The following is an 18,583-nucleotide window of genomic DNA, read 5'->3' on the forward strand; positions in this document are numbered from 1 at the left end:
ATTTCCCAATATGGATTTAATGAGTACTGTAGTTCATCTGGGTCCATATCATTCATTAAAAATAAAAAAGACAATTCAGTGAAATATCAAAAAAATTTTTAAAAATACTTACTGTTTGATCTGTCAGAGGAGGGAGAACAATTTGTTTTTCTATTTTGTTAAGGACTAGTTTCCATAGCTCTTTCAAAACTCGCTTCAGGACTGTTTTCTCACAAATTTTTGCTGAGAGACTTAATCTGAAATAGTATTAGACATACATATTCCCTTAAGCTCCATCAGTATATCAACTTACTTGACTGGTTAAAAATCCACACCAACTACTGAAATTCCAATAACTGAATCAGCCTCTGCATTGGTATTTTATGTTATTAATTTGCTATAACAAGAATAAATGAGATAAGATGTCATCTACCATATACAACATTGGTGTCTTCATAGGCAGTTATTATTTTATTCTTTTTCTTCTATATTTGGTATTGTGGTTTTTGAGTAAAAGCTGAGCAAACCTAACTGAATTGCCTAGGATCAGAACTGTTGCATATTGTAGTCTTTGGATTGGGGAATATTTTTTTTCTTTTTCTTTTTCTTTTGGTCGGTCGTGGGGCTTGAATTCTGGGCTTGGGCGCAGTCCTGAACCTCTTCAGCTCAAGGCAAGTGCTCTACCGCTTGAGACACAGTGCCACGTCTAGTTTTCTAGTGGTTTATTGGAGATAAGAGTTTCACGGACTTTCCTGCCCAGGCTGGCTTTGAACTGTGATCCTCAGATCTCAGCCTCCTGAGTAGCTAGGATTACAGGTGTGAGCCACCAGTGTCCGGCTTTGGGAATATTTTCAAAGACTACCAGTATTCTTAAAAAAATCTGAAATCTGAGATCTGAAATACTACAGGATAGTTTTTGTTTTTACAGTGGAAGATCTCATGCATGGCCAGAAAAGCACTGTACTGAGTAACATCCCCATTTCCCTAGAAAATCTGGAGCTGTCTTTTTGAGAATATTGGCATTTGAAATATAAAAAAATTAGAGCATTTCTGACTTCAGATTCTTGAATTTGGGAAGCTTGTATCCCTGTTTATGACACTGTGTCTTTGGTTGTTTTAGATCAATGATTCTAAAATTTGGCTACGTATTAAATTATAGGTACCTTAATCTTCCCCCAAACTTACTCAACTAGAATGGTTGAGAACAGGGATAGTGAAGAAACACTTAAAAAAAAGCACCAGCTTAACCAACCAACCAACCAACCAACCAACCAACCAACCAACCAACCAACCAACCAACCAACCAACCAACCAACCAACTGGACCCTTTAAGTTAAAGTCTTTGACTTAGTCTACATTAAAGCTTCTGCTCTCATCCACCCCTACCAGTACTAGACTGTAAACTTCAAGGCACTGGGGACCTCAGCTTTCTTTCCGTCATTCCCCAATGCCTATAGGCTTTTTTGGTGATGCACACAAGCACATAGTTACTGAAGGTTGGATCAGGTAGCTATTTGCTGGCCTCTCACTTGAATTCATTCTAGTCACATTTGTGTTATTTTTCTTCTTCAGCAAGTTTCTGACATGAAACCAGACACTGAGAATTCAATTCAGCCTTTTTTTTTTCTATGTCCAGGAAAATGCAAGACAATAGGTTATCTGTGGAGCCTAGAATTTTAAATCTGTCTCTACTTCAGAACATCAACATCCTTAGCTTCCAATATTTATTTTCTCTATTTTCCTTTGCCTTTTTGTACAGAGTAATAAAAACGTGTTGTTCTTTAATGAACTCATTTGTCTCAAACAAGATGCTTTACATAGAGGAGAATTATTTTTCTCAATGTCTTACTAGTCAACTTTAGGAATTTCTGGCAATTAAAAAAAAGGATAAAATTGGGCAGAAGACTTACGTTTTGTCCAAGAAATCCATAAGAGGTCTTAACACAATTTCTGCGTCCATAGCTGCGTTGTTCTTCTTAGATGTGGTATTTCCATTGGTTCGCATTTGATTTAACTCAAAACTCATCTGCTTTATACACTCTTCAATTATAAGCTGGAAACTGAAAACAAGGACTATTACTTCAAGAGTAAAAGTAAACATTGTTCCTCATCTATTTGAATTCTACCCTGAGGAGTTTGATCTGTTCCAAATGGTATGAATTCCCTGAGTTTTCAAACTTAAACCCGCAAAACATTTTGTTGCGAGGAAGCTTTATGTGGATTGCTCGCATATAAGGCAGATAATAGCGGTGATTTTCAGGCTGAATGAATGTGAGTAGGGTTCGTTTTTTCAGCCTCTCTCCCTGATAGAAACAGTTGGCATGCTTTCCTGAGTATTGTTTAGAATAATGGCGTATCCAGAAATGTGGTTGGTACTAGGGCCCCGCTCTTTCTTGTTTCTGTGATTTTCACTTTATTGGCTTTTCTCCAGCCTCACTGACTCCTCCTCATGAAATACTTGGCCTCTGTTAGAGTAGGACCGCCATATTTATGAAATTAAAGCAGAGTCATAGTTAAATTTGAATTTCAAATTGTCAACATTTTTTAGCATGAGGCTGTCCATGTAATAGTTGGGAAATTCACTAAAAAATTCTTCGTTGTTTATGTGAAATTCAAATTTAATTTTTTTATCTGGTGGTCTATGTTGTCATACTCTGGGATTGATCCTTGGAAATCACATCTGATCACATATTTTTCCCAAGACACACACACACCCACACACACCCACACCCACACCCACACCCACACCCACACACTTACTTGTCAAATTCACATGTGTCCATCTGAATTACACCCCATACCCCTAAACTGCCTGTATAACTGCCACACCTACTCCAGTGGAGTCTGCTTAGCATGGGAAACCAGCTTTCAGACCTGAGAATGGGGCTTCAGAGACCTATCTCTGAGTATTGGGACTTCACCGAAGTCTACCTCGGAGAATAGGGCTTCAAAGAGGCCTACTCCTGGAAAGGCTGGCAAACCCCTGGGAAAGATGTGTTTCTGCTTTTCTTTTCTTCACTGTATAAGAGTGCCTATTAATCTTTTACTGTTTCTACTGCTCTTTGTACTTACTCATTGTCAACGTTCCCTTATTCAAAGCTCTTTCTTAAAAGTGTTGACGACTCTAATATCTGATGAGTGTCTTAAAAATATGACTAACTCACCAGAGTTAAGTGCTACCCTGAAACCCCTCTTATGGAGGCTAGTAGGCAAGTCATAAGTAAATGTAAAATATTGGGGGTTTCACGACATCACTTCAGCAGAAGGAATTGTTTGTAAGAGATTTGCAAGAAGCTGTAGGCGAGGCTAGAACAGAAAGAATGTATGACAATTGCTGAGATAACTACTTAGGAGAAAGAATTTCCTGCTACTGTCTTTTATTTACTAAGAGACTTGCTAGATCTAGGTCTCCTTGGTGCTTACTATTAAAAAAGGAACAGGAAAGATCTTATGAGACAGTTAAGGCCTCTATAAAAATAGGTAATGGTTAATTGGTGACAAACATCGAAACCCATTGTATTTCTTAGAGATAAGCCGGAAACAAGTGCCTATCAGGCGACCAGCTGGTGACCACCCAAAAATGAAGCCATGCAGCAAGATTGTGTAACCTTCTGCCCTTTCTTATGGAGACTTTTTACTATAAAAGTTTGTTATCCTCTGCATTAAATCGCACTCAGCATCCACTCCTCTTGTGTGTGAGTTGTCTGTTTGCCATCTCCCCATCTATTCCAGGTTCCTCCCCTAGGTGTCCTCCGTCGTCCCGACAGAGCCGGTCCACGGCATATAACCTTTCCAATTAGAAGTCTAATGAGTTCTTTATCCCCAACATCCATCAACAAACTTTTATAAAATATTCTAATTCTGGGGACTTACTAGTTCCAATATGTACTTGTAAGATCTACGCACCTTTCACCTGAACTTGTGAAACAATTTACTCATTGTCTCTGTTTAGCCTTCTCTGACATCCTTTTGGAGACAAGATTATGCCCTTCCTTCGTTAAAACTCTTCAATGGCTTCCAAATACAACAAAATCTATAACGGTTTCAGGGATGGTGCTGGCTGACAGAGGGATCTCAGTGCTGTTGTTTCTCCTGCGCTTCTCACTATAATACACACTCAGTAGTCTCTCCCTTGTGTTCTTGTTAGATCCTGAGAACATGCTTGCTTTAACTCTGCTGTTACTGTCCCATCTGCCATGGAATTCTCATGATGCTCTTAGTCTCTCATTTGTGTCAGGTGTCTAGCACAGTACACCTCCTCAGAGAAACGTTCTTTGAACATTCAAACTAACGTGACAGTGACATTCCTATCATTCTCTGCTCTCTATTACTTCTCCCCACCCCTGCCCCTTACCTGGCACAGTACATACACTTAATTTATTTGCCTATTGTTTATGGTTTCCATAGATTGTAAGCTCCGTCAGAGCAGGGACTTGGTTTTGTCTAGTACTACACAGCTGCACAGTGGCAACAGCTGCTGTCTCTGGTACAAAGGGGTTTCTCAAGAAACATTGGAATGATCGTTACAAACACTATATTTATAGGCATTTATGGTAAATACTATAGTACTGATTTAGTTATTAAAATTGCTAAGAGGAGAGATGTGAAATTTTCTCAAATGCACACAAATGGCAACTCTTTGGAGGTGACAGATACTTAAATAGCTGGAACGGGGTGATCACTTCCTAATGTATATGTATAATCAAAACTCGTTAACCACCTTAATTATGTATGATTATGTATGTATGTGAATGATATTACAGTAAAGCTATTAAAAATAAACACTGGTTGAATGTACCAATGGATCATTTCCTATCTGCTTCCCCATTTTAAGTAAGTCTATGGAGAATAATCATCTGTGTTGTGCTTTTTCATTCTTTGTATCTCCAGCACCAGTTTTGGTGGTTCTTACCCAAGCAGCGGCAACTGGTAAGAGAGTGATAGTAGTCATTCTTAGCATTCCTACTAAGAGGTCTCCAATAATGTTTTCATGTTCCCAACAACAGGAGTAAATGTAACATGTGTACATGCAGGGATAATGAAAACAAGAAAGATGATGGGAAATGGTCAAATCACTGCAATGATAATAAGGAAGGAAAGAACTCATTTCAGTATTAAATCAACTCAGTCCTGTTCTTCCCTCACACACAATAATTTATTCTACTACTGCAAGTAGTAGAATGTGCATGATTTCCTCAGATTTTATGTACAGGCTTAGGAATTTTCACTCTATAATGCTTCTGTGTTAAACAGAATATGCATGCTTGCTCATGTTTATATGTATCTATAAATATTTAATAATGTGCCAATCATTATTTTAGGTGTTGAGAATACATTAAAAAAAAGCAGGCTCGACTTCTTGCTCTTGTAAGACAGCTGAGTTCTTTTAGTCTTTACATTATGGAAATAGTCTACGATAAAATCTTTTTTTTTTTTTTTTTTTTACTTTTTGTTTTTACCTATTGTAGAAAATCTTCAGTAGGTTTTATTTAAATGATCACAATGTGGGAACAGTTTGTGTTCATAGCCCTTTAATAGCAAGTTATATAAACATGTTGGTTGGCAAATTTGATATATTGTCAAAGCTTGATTCCACTTTTACTATTATGTTTGGCCTGTATCCATTTTCAGCTCTGGGACATCTCTTTGGCTTTCTTTTCACAATGCCACTGTAACCCCTCCAGACTTACCATGTGTGTTGGATTCCTCAATCCCTCGAGTTTAGCTGACCTTTATGGATGTGGCTCATTTCTTAACTTCATTTTTATCCAATTCGAAGGAATAAGCTCTTCTAAGCTCTCATTCAGGAAAATTCAAATCCCTGACCATCTGGCTTTTACATAGACAGATCTGCCTTAGGCTTTAGTCAGGTAGTGGTTTCAAGGGAGGGAGAAAGTGGGGATGTGAAGAAAGTAGGGATTGTGGGTCTTTGTGGTGGCATTTTAAAAAGGGCAATAGCCATAGATATTTGGGATGACAGAATAAGAAGGCAGAAAACGTTGGAAATATCTAAGGCATTGATGTACCATTGGATCATCAATGATCTTTTGAGCTGAAGTAAGAATCACCATCTAAGCAACTGCTTTTTTTTTTTGGCACTGATTCTCAAATTAAGGCATCCAGGTGATGGGATGGATCGAGCAAAGGGTATGGAATTTATATTTAAAAAATAGGAGAAGTATAGGTTCTCATCAGATCTATATTGTAAACTCAACCCGGAAGCCAGCAGCAAGGTTACATTGATCACTGTAGACTCCCCCTCTTCCCCCTGCACTGGGTGTATGTGATGTATCACAGCAACAAGGAGGTGATAATTATTCTTCCTATAAGGGAAGCACGTAATGGACTGTTTACTCCAATAATCTGAATCGTAGCATGATGGTCATTCCTGCTTTTGAAAAATAATGAGGGCTCAGATCCTGAATAGCAGCTGTGATTCATGGGTTTCTTTATCTAGCTAGAATACTTGCTTCTATAAACAAATCTTTTTAGGGGCTCTCTTGTTGGCACCAATCCTTTCTTCATCATTAAAGTCTGTCTCTTGAGTATTATAAAATCAGAATCCACATTTATAGACTTTTTAACCGAAATAAGCCTCTGTTTGAGTGGGTAGAAGTGAGCATCAAGAGGATGGAAAAAGGGAGGGCAAGAAGAAGGCAGATACTTTACATACCTGTTTTGAGTTGTTTTGCTAGGCTATACATTTCAATGTAGTTATATTTCAGAATAACGGATCCCCTAACCCTACACCCAGTGAAAGTTAGGATTCCTTGCTGTAGGGCCTAGGGATCTTACTGCAACAGAAGATGGGAAACTATTGACAAATCTACCCTTTCTTTTTTCTATGTAAAAAATTTGTAATGAACAACTTCATAGTAACTACATAAGTACAGTTTGCCCCTTACCTTTCACCATAAGTGACGCTGAGCTCATCCAGAACTCCGTTGAGTTTGACTTGAAGCTCTTTTAGAATAGTGCTAGCTTCAGGGTCTAGCTGCAGAGAGACCAGAGATGATATTACTTTGGAGTTTGCAGAAGCATGGCTGTTTCTCTTACAAGCATCTTGTTTGTAGTAGGATAACTTCCAACATCAGCTAGCTCATATATAGTTTTTGCTCTCCTGTTTTTGTTTTTTGGTTTGTTTGTCATTGGTATCAAATGTACCAGTCAAGAAATTGTGAAGAAACCAGGAGAGCTCTTATATATGAAAAAGTCAATTGAATTAATTGCATGGCATGCTTGCAAATTAGAGCTAGCTAGCAAAGCTTTTATTGATTGCAGTGATAGGGTGCAAGGCATGACAATATCCCCCAGTACAGAATAATAATTTCATAATTTAGAAAACCTAATATGCTATACATTAGTTGAATGTAGGTGCCACTTTAAGATATATTTCAGTCTTTAATACTGCTATAAATAAATGGACTTATTAAAAATAGAGGCTTCAGTTAAATCTAAATTTTAAGATCGAGTTGGGGATCCCTTTAGGGGAAAATGCTTCAGACATGAAGTATTTCATAGTTCAGAGCTGTCCAAATTTTGAAATACTTGCCTAAACTTGACTGGCTTAGCATTTTCTATCCATAACACTAAGACCTGTAATGTCCCCAGATCTAAAACTTGTTGCATACCGCCCCTCATCCCCTAGTTTTAATTTTGGAGCATTCTGGGTTTTAGATCTTTGGATGAAGTATGCTAAACCAGTACTGTGCTGTGCCATTATTAAAATATATTTTCAAAAAATGTTAGAATCTTCCACAATAAGATAAACAAATTAAGCATTTCTATGTTCTTTTAGAAGATGATGTAGCCATTTTCCAAGGTGTCATTTGTAACCCAGAGTTGAACTTTTTAAATTTAACATTTTAATTTTGTTTCCTTTTCTTTAGGTATTGACTTGTTTATAGCTTGGAGTTGAGTTGGCAAGGGAATTTTGGGGAAAAATATCAGTTCAAAATAAATTGTTTTTGGTATTTTTCTTACAGTACAAACCTTTGAGGCCAATTTTCACTCTATGCCACAAACACAAACAATAAACTGACACACTGGTCTATTAACTTGAGTTAATTTTTGCAATTAAAGGTTAACATGCATTTTCTAATCATCTTAGAAAATGTCATCTTGTTTTTCAAGTTGTGGTTTTGCAAAAAAAATTACAGGTTGGGTTATAAAGAAACATAAAACAAAGACTTGTAATAGATGCATTTCATCAACCAGAGAGAAATTCACCTACGGGATAATAAGGAATAGTCTCTGAAATTGAAATGTAAAAATTTCCTTCCCTTGAACCTGCAGAAATTTAGTTTCCTATCATTAGTATGTAGTTCTTGCACAAGCTGGTCTAATACTGAAAAGAGTATGAGACAAAGCCAAACTTCTGGAAATAAAACAAATTCAATAAGACTTTCTACAAATGAAAAAGATTTAGTAAGTTTATAAATAAATACAGAACCCCAAATCAGTTTAAACTCATGAGATGTAATCTGGGACCAAGAAGTGTCTTCTATGATTTTAAATTGGCTGGAACGGCTACAGTTGTCCAAGAACACTTAAAAAAAAAATAAAATTCAGAGATTATTCACAAGAAGTATTTACACACCTCAGCAACTGGGTAGCTCTGGGTTGTACTGACGTAACTAAAAACATTGACATGAGAGTACTGAACATGTCATCTAAGATTTTACTGATTATTTCAAACCATTTCTTGATGTCAATTTACCCCTCAAGTCTAGGTAATTTTTAGGGTTTAGCTTCTACCTTTCAATGAAAGCCAATGTATACTTAAACAATAATGTATACTTAAATAATGTATACTTAAACAATAAAGCCAACGTAACTCTTCTGGACTCTTTATAGAATTTTAAGATTACTTTTATTAAAAAATTACTTTTATTAGCATCCATTAATAGTAAAAGAAGAATTCATTGTGAGAATGCCATAGATGAGTTACAGTCCAGAACTAAGGATCCACACAAATGTACAAGCCACCCCGACACTTAAGAGACTTCTCTGGGAGTAGAAAAATTAAAATACCTTGAGACTCTCAAACTTTCCAAAAGTTTGATTCAGCTATAACCAGTTGTGGGGCAGTGATCAAGAAAGCAATAATGTTCACATAGGTTTTCTTTTTTCTTTTCTTTTTTTAATAAACAAACAGAATACTATTGATAGAACTGATACACATCTAAACTCCATCAGCTAAAATAATCATACTTCCCTAACATTTAACCAAGAAAACACAGGTGACTGGCCACTCTGATTTTAGCACACTGCACAGGTTATACCCTATTATTATGTTATAAGGGGATTGGTTTGGTTGGGAGAGGGGGGGTGAATGGCGAAAGGGATGACATTGATCAAGATGCACTGTCCTCCTCAAATGACATGTTGAGCTGAGACTTCCTTTGTACAACTGCTCACAGACGATAAAATTATATATGTGGAAAAGGGATGAGAGAAAAGTTCTCTCATTTGGTTTTTATCCAGGTTTCCTTTTTTCTATAGGCAGAAGTTGTCCCCCTACCCACATGTCTAGCATCTCCAAGGACCTAACTTTAAAAGTAGAGTTTTATTTTTTTTAAGACTCAGGGTAGAGTTGTCTATTATTTAAAGTATTTACATATTTGTCTGATACATAGCTAACGGTAGTTGGCGCACCAGTGAGTGAAGGTAATAATTTTAAAGCCATACAAAAATGATTACATGGACCACTTGTGTGAAATTATGCTATTTTCCCATAAAATTATTTTAGGCCACCTTAGGTATTTTGTGAGCAGACATTTCTTATCAAATAATTGGTTATTACTTGGGAAAAAAAACTCAGGCTGTCAAACTACTGCAGTTTAAACACTGGATGACAGTTTTAATTTTGTGATAGACATGTTTGTTTCTTAGTAAGTACAGACAGAAAGCATGTGTAACAAAATCAGGCCAAAGGAGATAAAAAGCCAAAAGGAGAAAAATAATTAGTTTCAGTTTTGATACAAATAATACCAGGAACTACACACACAATAATTCTGATGCCAGTATGTGTATCTAGCCAATTGCAGTTTTTTAAAAAGCAATAATGAGAATGATGAATATATCTAATGATAATCCTACTAAGAAGAGGAAAGTCCTAATATTTTATTGAGTTCTGTATTTCCTTATATGCCCAAATTGAGGGAGTTTTTCTTATTCCTACAAACTCCTTAAAATTTTTATGAACTAATAGTTTATGGTTTGAGGGATTTGCCTATGTTTTCATTAATACATTCACAGTTTCAAAACATTCTCCAATTATAAAGGCAAAAAGCTATTTCATGCTTTCATACATTTTTTTTTTTTTTTTTTTTTTTTTTTTTTGGGTCCGGTCGTGGGGCCTGAACTCTGGGCTTGGGCACTGTCCCTCAGCTCTTCAGCTCAAGGCTAGCGCTCTACCACTTGAGCCACAGCGCCACTTCCGGCTTTTTTCTTTTTGCTTATGTGGTGCTGAGGAATCGAACCCAGGGCCTTGAGCATGCAAGGCAAGAGCTCTACCACTGAGCCACCTTCCCAGCCCCGCTTTCATACATTTTTATAATTTAGCTTAGTTACATGTAAGTGCTACAGCATAACAGTGAACTCAAGTTTTGGTGTTTAAAATTATTGTTACTGGGTGCCAGTGTCCTATGCTGTATTCCTAGCTACTCAGGAGGCTAGACCTGAGGATATTGGCTTGAAGTCAGGCTGGGAAGGAAAAATCTTTAATAAACGAGCAAAAAGCTAGAAGTGGATCTGTGGTTCAAATGGTAAAGTGCCAGACAAATGGTAAAGCTAACCGATAGCACCAAGCCCTGAGTTCAAGCCCCAGTACTACCGTCCCCCCCCAATTCATTGTAATAACAAAAGTACAGGGAAAAAAAAAAGTCACAGTATTTTATTCTAAAATAGAAATGAATTAGCATGTGTGCATGAATAACTTAGCTGGCCAAGTTAATATAGGTTTCATGCAAAGAGACATATACTTAATTAAAACTTAGGAGTACTGAGTTAAATTCTGAATTTATATAAGCTACCTAGACATATTCAACTCATATTTCATGAAAGGTTTGAGAATCACAAACCCAGGCTGGCAAAGAGTATTCAATGAGTAGAGTAAACTATAGACTTCTATTGGGAGTAACTGAGTTTTAACATCATTGGGAATTTTCCTGCCATTGAGCTATGGTAATACAAACTTATCTGAGATCTCTAGTTGACAAAGTGTCTCTTAAAAGTTCTTTTCTGGTGTCATTTTCCATCTGAAACATACTCACTTGTCACTTTCGTTTGTAAACTGTCTTCTAAATCTCCAATGATTTTTACCCATGACCAATGTGTACAATGCCTGCCAGTTACTATTTTTTCTTTTTTCTTTTCTTTTTTTTGTTGTTGTTGGTGTGGGGCTTGAACTCCAGGCCTGAGCTCTTCAGTTCAAGGTTAGCTCTCTGTCACTTGAGGCACAGCGCCACTTCTGGTTTTCTGGAGACAAGAGTCTCACAGGCTTTTCTTGCCCAGGCTGGCTTTGAACCATGATCCTCAGACCTCAGCCTCCTGTGTAGCTAGCATTACAGATGTGAGCCACCAGCACCCAGCTGCTGTTTTCTTAGAAAGTAGTTCTTCCACAGAGACTCATCTTACTTCTCTAGTCTGGGTGTCTGCTCCAATGTCTACAAGCCAAAGCATGCATCAAGTATTCTAACAGATTATGCAAACTTCATTCAAAGGAGCAATCCTAATAGCTGAATGTGTCTTCTTGGTCTAGTATGAATAGGAGATTTTTGCTATTGAAAAAAACAATTTTTGGCAGTATTGGGTATCGAACTCAGGGTCTTGAGCTTGCAAGACAGGTGCTCTGCCACTGGAGCCATATCTCTGGTCCCTTTTTGTATTGGTTGTCTAGGTAGGGTCTCGGTTTAGATCTAGGCTCATCTGGACTGTGATCAGCCTACTTGTGCTTTGCCAAATTGATGAGGGTGACAGGAATGTGTTGTTGCCTTCAGAAAGTGTGCTTCCCAATAGCTGGACTAACAGGCACATTTCACCAAACTTAGCCACTGGTTGAGATGGAAACTCATGGATTTTATGCCCAACCTAACCTCAGACCGTGATCCTTCAGACTTCTACTTTCCAAGTCATGAGGATGACAGGAGCCACTGTGACCAGCTTGCAATTTTATTCTGTGGAGCCACAATATAGTGGACTGACCAAGCTAGTCTTTGTTTCCAATATCTATCCCTTTGCCTGATTATGTGAGATGAAGCCTTGATAATCTGTTTAGTTCAGAAGACATGGTTACCATACCAGCGCTGCACACATGTCTGTTTTTGTTTTCCTAGTGCAGATTCTTTACCTGTGAATTTAATGAGAGTATATGTACTTTCATTCTTGTACCATCAGTTGTTAAATGGACCATCAAGGTCTGGTGAGAGTTATAACCAATGGGTTGCAGAGTGATATGGAAACTCTTCAGATACCTTAACACAAACGCTTACAAGATAGAGTTTGCAGGGGTGAAGTTAAAGATCTTCAGTAGGAAGCTTATCTCCTTTCCACAGTATTTACTGCTATCCTGTTTCCATTCTTTCTTATAGTTTACCAAGCTTCTTTGCCTTGTGTTCAACCCATCAATTTTGGTGCATTACTATTTTATCATCTACAGAAGTATAGGTCATGGAGGAAGGTGTCACTGCCTGACCGTCATTTTCTGAGAAAATGGGTCCAAGATGAACTCATTAGTGGGTTCACCCTTTTAACATCTTTGCATTAAATCCTTTAATACTTTTTGCATTAGATCCTTTAGTGTTCTTGCATTAAATTCGTTAATATTTTTGCCTTACATCTTCTAATATTTTTGAATTAAATCCCTTAGTAAGTGCAAAATTTATCACCATTTTTTTCTGGAAAAGGAAGCCTCATTTCCAAGAAAAGCTGTGTTTGAGGACCTGGTTCCTTTCCTTGGATTTTGCTTTATATATTATTCCCCTGGTGTTCAACTTACATCATTCTATCAACATTTTTACTTTCTTGCCCTATAACTGGATCACAACAATGTTAGATATGTTAAAAGATAAAATAAAATGATTAAAGAAAAGTCAACTTATTTGGAGCAACCTTCCTGTTGACAATTGGCTAACATCTTTCCTTCTCTTGACCTTCCAAAGGCTCACAAGAACAAAAATTAACTCCTCATCCTTATCTCTTAAGCATTCATTAATCCTCTGTATTGTGACTTCTGCTCTGGGCACATCAATGAAATGTTCAGTATAGATGACCAATGGCATCTTGGTTTGCCAGTCCAATCACCGTATTTATCCTGTTTATCCTTTATTCATACTGTGATTTTAGTTCTTTAGGCTCTTATGTCTTTGTGCTCTATCTCCTTGCTGACTTCAAGTCCTCTAATATCCTCCTTATATTAGTGTCTCCTTCAATTTTATCTTTATACTCTTCTTTCTATTCTACATTCTTTCCTGGAACAATCACATGCCTATGGCTTCGACTGCCAATCCTATGCAAATGACCCCAAATTGGTTGTGTATAGTCTTAACAGTACACCTGAGCATGTTGTCTATCTTCTCGAGTCCATTTTGAACCATCAGTCAGAACGTATTTAAAAATGGAACTAAATACCTTGTCATCCTGAATTTACTCTTCTTTTTATCTTCTCTGCTTTGGTTAGTGCCTCTATAATTTTTTTTAAAGGGAGAAATGTTAAAATCATCTTTGAATTCTGTATCCTTCCTCCTCTATGTGTGTGGATACCAAATGTGGCTGACAGTCTCTCTGAAATGTTTTCTCCATCTTCTTTGTCCTCTTTACCTCTCGACTCAGCACTTTTCCATCTCGTCTGCTACTGCCACCTCCAACCTGGGCTGCTGTTCCCTATTTTCTCTTTCCATTCTCCTAATTGCTACTCTCAGAGCAGGTTCAATATGACCACGTCTGATCTTAGTCCTTGCTGATCTCTCAAGCTGGCATTTACTAGGGAAGGGATTTCAAGCAATTTCTCACAATCTTATCTGGGCTTCTGGTATTTCTTTTATTTTGGAAAAAAGGTCAATTCTCTCCAACACTACTACTGATCCGGATCTATTCATTTAAGAAAGACTAGCTCATACTAAAATAATTGATAAATCAGTGGACATTCCCTAATGAATCTATTACAAGGGTATTCTCTCTGAAATGCCCTAAGTCACTTTATAAATTTGTGACATTTGCTTGGGGACTGTAGTACATGGTTGAAAAAGCAAACCCATTATCCTGTCTATTTCAAACCAATTTCCCCAGCACCAAGACACTATGCTTTTTTTCCCCCCTATTTTTCAGTTTTATTCTTTGGAGAGAACTGTTTCGAGTGTACATGCTCACATTCACCGATGGATTATAGCATATTCCTAATTTCATTCAGATTTGCTTGGAGGCTGTGCAATAGCATCGGTTACATTATATGTTCAGGTTTCTAACTTTCTGGCTTTTCAAAAACTTGGAGGCTCCCAGTAGCTGTCTCCCATGCTAATTAAAGGGAGTATACAGTGAATCTGTCATTGTACTTCAAATCAACTAAATGGCTTTGGGATAAGTTAGTTTATTTAGCCTAGAGAATCAAAGGGGAAAGGGAAAAAGATTGTTTTATCTTTCAAAATTCATTCATTGTAGTACTGAATTTTGGATATTTCTACTTCTAGGATTTTTTCTACGTTCACTTCAAAAATTTAGGATTTTTCTACTTCTATGTTTCCGTGCTGTTTTACTTTGAATTATGTCTCTGAGCCTTATCTAGGGATGGGATACTCTTTTCTATACCACATATGCTATCCTTCTATTAATGGATCGTAACAAGACTCTTGTGCTTATCACTATAGGATTTCTGAATGTTGCTCAACTTCTTTCTTTTTTACAGGTGGAGGAAAAAAACAAAGGCCAGATAATGTGTCATGTTTTTAGAGCCACATGGATGTTGAAGCTATTTTTCCCCAAGGCAATTCCCTTTTGAAAATATTCATTGTAAAAAGCAAAAAACTTAAGTATCACTGGCCCAGAGAGGAACTTAGTGTGACTAAAGGCTGTGAAACTGCACAAGGTTAAGAATAAGCCAGGATAGAAAAAAATGAGATCCTGAAGAACTTTATTCTGTAAATATTGACTTTTAAAAAATCATCTAGTCCTATTATTCTGGTTTTCTATTTGGCTGCTCTTGTTGCTCATGGTTACCTCTGTGAGTACAAGCTGGAGCACTGGCTTTAGTACTTGTTAAACCTCAGCTGATGGGGATAAAGATTTTCCGTGATCCATTTGCACAAGGCAACAGAGGATCACTCAGTCTAGCAGAAGGAGAACTGACTGGGTTTAAAAACTGAGTTTTAGAGAAGGGAAAGAGGGAAGGAAAGAGGTTGATCAATGGGGTACAATGGAAGCTCTAAAGTTCTATTGCACAGCAGGGTAAATATAGTTAACAATAGCTAGAAGATTTTGATTGTACTATCCATTGAAAAACAATCAACGTTTAAGGTAATGAGTATAACATTCCAAGTTGATCACTACCATCCATACATGAACCAGAGCACCTCACTGTACTCCACAAATATATCAACTTATTATATGTCACTCTAAAACTAAATATAAGGCAGGTGCTAGTGGTTCATGCCTATAATCCTAGCTACTGGGGAGGCTGAGAATATTGCTAGACAGATAAACGTTCATGAGAGACCCTTCTCAATGAAGAGCTGAACTCAGTGGCACAGATACCTGTTTTCCCAGCTACCACAAAGCCTGACGTAGATGGACAATGCCCAGGTAGGAAGAGAGACCCTATCTCAAAAATCAGGATTGGAGGCATGGCTGTGCAGTGAGGAATGCTTGCTTAGCAAGCAAGAGGCCCTAAGTTCAAACCCCAGTTCCAACCAAGTAACAAATAACTGCTCCATCCCCCCCCTTTTTTTTAAAGCATCAACTGTAATCAAGACTAAAACAATAATAGTGGAAAAGGGAAACTATATTTTGACCACTAACTACAACAATTTGCGGTGTGTTTGAGCAGGCAAAAGCCATCGAAGGTGATCATCACAAAGTCATGGGAAAGATTTTTTTTCCTCAAAGATGGCAATTCAAGGGCAACTCTTATTTCTCTCCTTTTTGGCTTTCTCTTGAAGTATTCTCAAGAGTCAGAGAGAGAGGTTAGTCTAAAAAGAGACCTGGCAGTATGTGACTGACACCCTGAGCTCTCCAGTACTCTGGAGAAAGGGGGTTAACAACTAGTGGTTGTGTGGGTCAGCATGAGGTGGGCAGCTCAGAGATCTATCAACCTCTGTGGCCTGACCTTTGCTTGAATCACACGCTTAGCTGTTAAACCTAATTTTTATGTGGTAGTAGTTAGTGCTGGATTCTTAGTTATATTTGTGAAATCACCTCAATACAAGTTGTCCTTCTAGCCTTCATTATTCTCTTAATTTTCTATTCAATCCAGTTTGTTATGTCTAATTACAGAGATGTTTGGGAAGAAAAAGCAATCAGTCTGTGTCTGCATTCTGTCAAAATAAAAGTCCAGCACTTCAAACATTCAATTCTCCTTATGATCTGGACCTACAAAAACTAAAAATCACTGGTTACATTCACTGAATTCAGCCAATGGACATCTCCCTTTTGAGCTTTCTTTTCATGATAGAAAGCTAGAAGACTGGGTTTATTCTATTATTGCAGGATAAAATAGCCACACAACAATTAGGTTGTGGATGTGTGTGGATGTATGTGTGTATATATACATATATATATATGTATATATACACACATACATCCACACACATCCACAGCCGTGTGTGTGTGTGTGTGTGTGTGTGTGTGTGTGTGTGTGTGTGTGTGTGTGTGTGTGTGTGTGTGTGTGTGTGTGTGTGTGTGTGTGTGTGTGTGTGTGTGTGTGTGTGTGTGTGTGTGTGTGTGTGTGTGTGTGTGTGTGTGTGTGTGTGTGTGTGTGTGTGTGTGTGTGTGTGTGTGTGTGTGTGATGGTACTGGGGCTTGAAATCAAGGCTTGGACATTGTTCCTTAGTTTTTTTGCTCAAGGCTGGTGCTCTGCCACTTGAGTAACAGCTCCATTTGTGGCTTTTTGTTGGTTAATTGGAGGTAAGAGTCTCATGGACCCTCTTATGCCTGGAGTTGGTTTTAAAACATGATCCTGGGACTGGGAAGGTGGCTCAGTGGTAGAGTGCTTGCCTTGCATGCATGAGGACCTAGGTTCAATTCCTCAGTACCACATAAGCAGAAAAAGCTGGAAGTGGCGCTGTAGCTCAAGTGGTAGAGCACTAGCCTTGAGCTGAAGAGCTGAGGGACAGCGCTTAGGCCCAGAATTCAGGCCCCATGATTGAAAAAAAATGATCCTTAGATCTCAGCCTCATGAATAGCTAGGATTACAGGTGCTAGCCACTGGCACCTATCTTGGACCTCATTTGTTTGTTTTTAAAGGTGACTCTTCATAGTTTTCAAAAATTATTTTCTTGGTGTGTTTTCTAGAGGAACCAGAGTTACAATGCTGCAGTGTCCTCTTAATTGGTATACAATAGGTTGGAAACTCACTTTATATGGTGAACAATTTGATAGTTTTCTTTGCTCTTTTGATTTTTTAAAAAAATGAACTGGGTCAATATGGCCTATAGGACATGGTGCATCCCACTGTTAATGTTAGATACTCAAGTGACTACTCTCAAAGTCATTGCCAATAACATAATCCTAGGATATTCATAAGGTCAGACATGCTTCCATCACAGACTCTGCTTTAACCACAACAGGTTAAAGCAGTGGAGAAGGGCAGTATCATGCAGCTTTGTCCACCAGCCGCAAGCACTTTGCAGACAGAACTAGAGGCAAGCAACGATGCTACCAGAAGCCAACCAAGAAACATACAGCATTTACAATTATTTTGAGCAAAAGCAGAACAATCATTTGCTAACTATATTTTATTTTTGGTTGCAGCAAGAAGTGTACAGAGTGATAGAGGGCAAAAAGCAATAAACTCCTAAGAGAGGAAGAATAAAGTCTGGGTTGGCAAGTTTCCCTTAATAATATCAGTCAAAGACTTAATAAGCCATTCCACTGATAGGAGGAATAAACTTGAAATTCGCATTTGCTCATATTGTATAACTTTCATGGGCCATTGGGTCTGTCTATGCCAGGTGCTGTAGATATGATCCATATTGAAAGTTGAATCCTGTCATTTTCAATAAAATTCTTTTACATCTTCAGAACAAACCGTAAGTTAAGGAATCCATTTTCAGACTGACATATGCAGACACCTAGTAATTTGAGATTCTGAGGCCTGGAGCAGGCTAAGTGATGCAACCAATAACTCTAACATCATTTTATATTAATTAGCTATTTTGGGGGGGAGATGGGGAACTGGAAGGTTGTTTATACTAAGGGTATAGGTCCTGCATTCTCCCCAATGTTTCTTCACAAATACCTGTGTTGATTCTAATTGGGCCTTCTTTTTCTTTTCTTTTCTTTTTTTTTTTTTTTTTTGTCGGCCGTGGGGCTTGAACTCTGGGCCTGGGCGCTGTCCCTCAGCTCTTCAGCTCAAGGCGAGCGCTCTACCACTTGAGCTACAGCGCCACTTCCG

General features: G+C 37.9%; 1 protein-coding gene across 1 annotated transcript in view; it reads right to left on the reverse strand.

Annotated features, from left to right (window-relative positions):
- The window catches only part of Unc13c (unc-13 homolog C), a 281,403-nt gene that overhangs the window by 47,058 nt on the left and 215,762 nt on the right, over positions 1–18,583 (reverse strand). Inside the window, exons 24-26 of the mRNA XM_069995373.1 lie at positions 6,885–6,973; positions 1,890–2,039; positions 113–236 (exon numbers count right to left, since the gene is read on the reverse strand). Coding sequence (XP_069851474.1) covers positions 113–236; positions 1,890–2,039; positions 6,885–6,973 — 363 coding nt within the window. The remainder of the gene's footprint in view (positions 1–112; positions 237–1,889; positions 2,040–6,884; positions 6,974–18,583) is intronic.

This window comes from Dipodomys merriami, unplaced genomic scaffold, assembly GCF_024711535.1.
Source record: "Dipodomys merriami isolate MVZ:Mamm:240054 unplaced genomic scaffold, mDipMer1.0.p SCAF_48, whole genome shotgun sequence".
NCBI lineage: Eukaryota > Metazoa > Chordata > Mammalia > Rodentia > Heteromyidae > Dipodomys > Dipodomys merriami.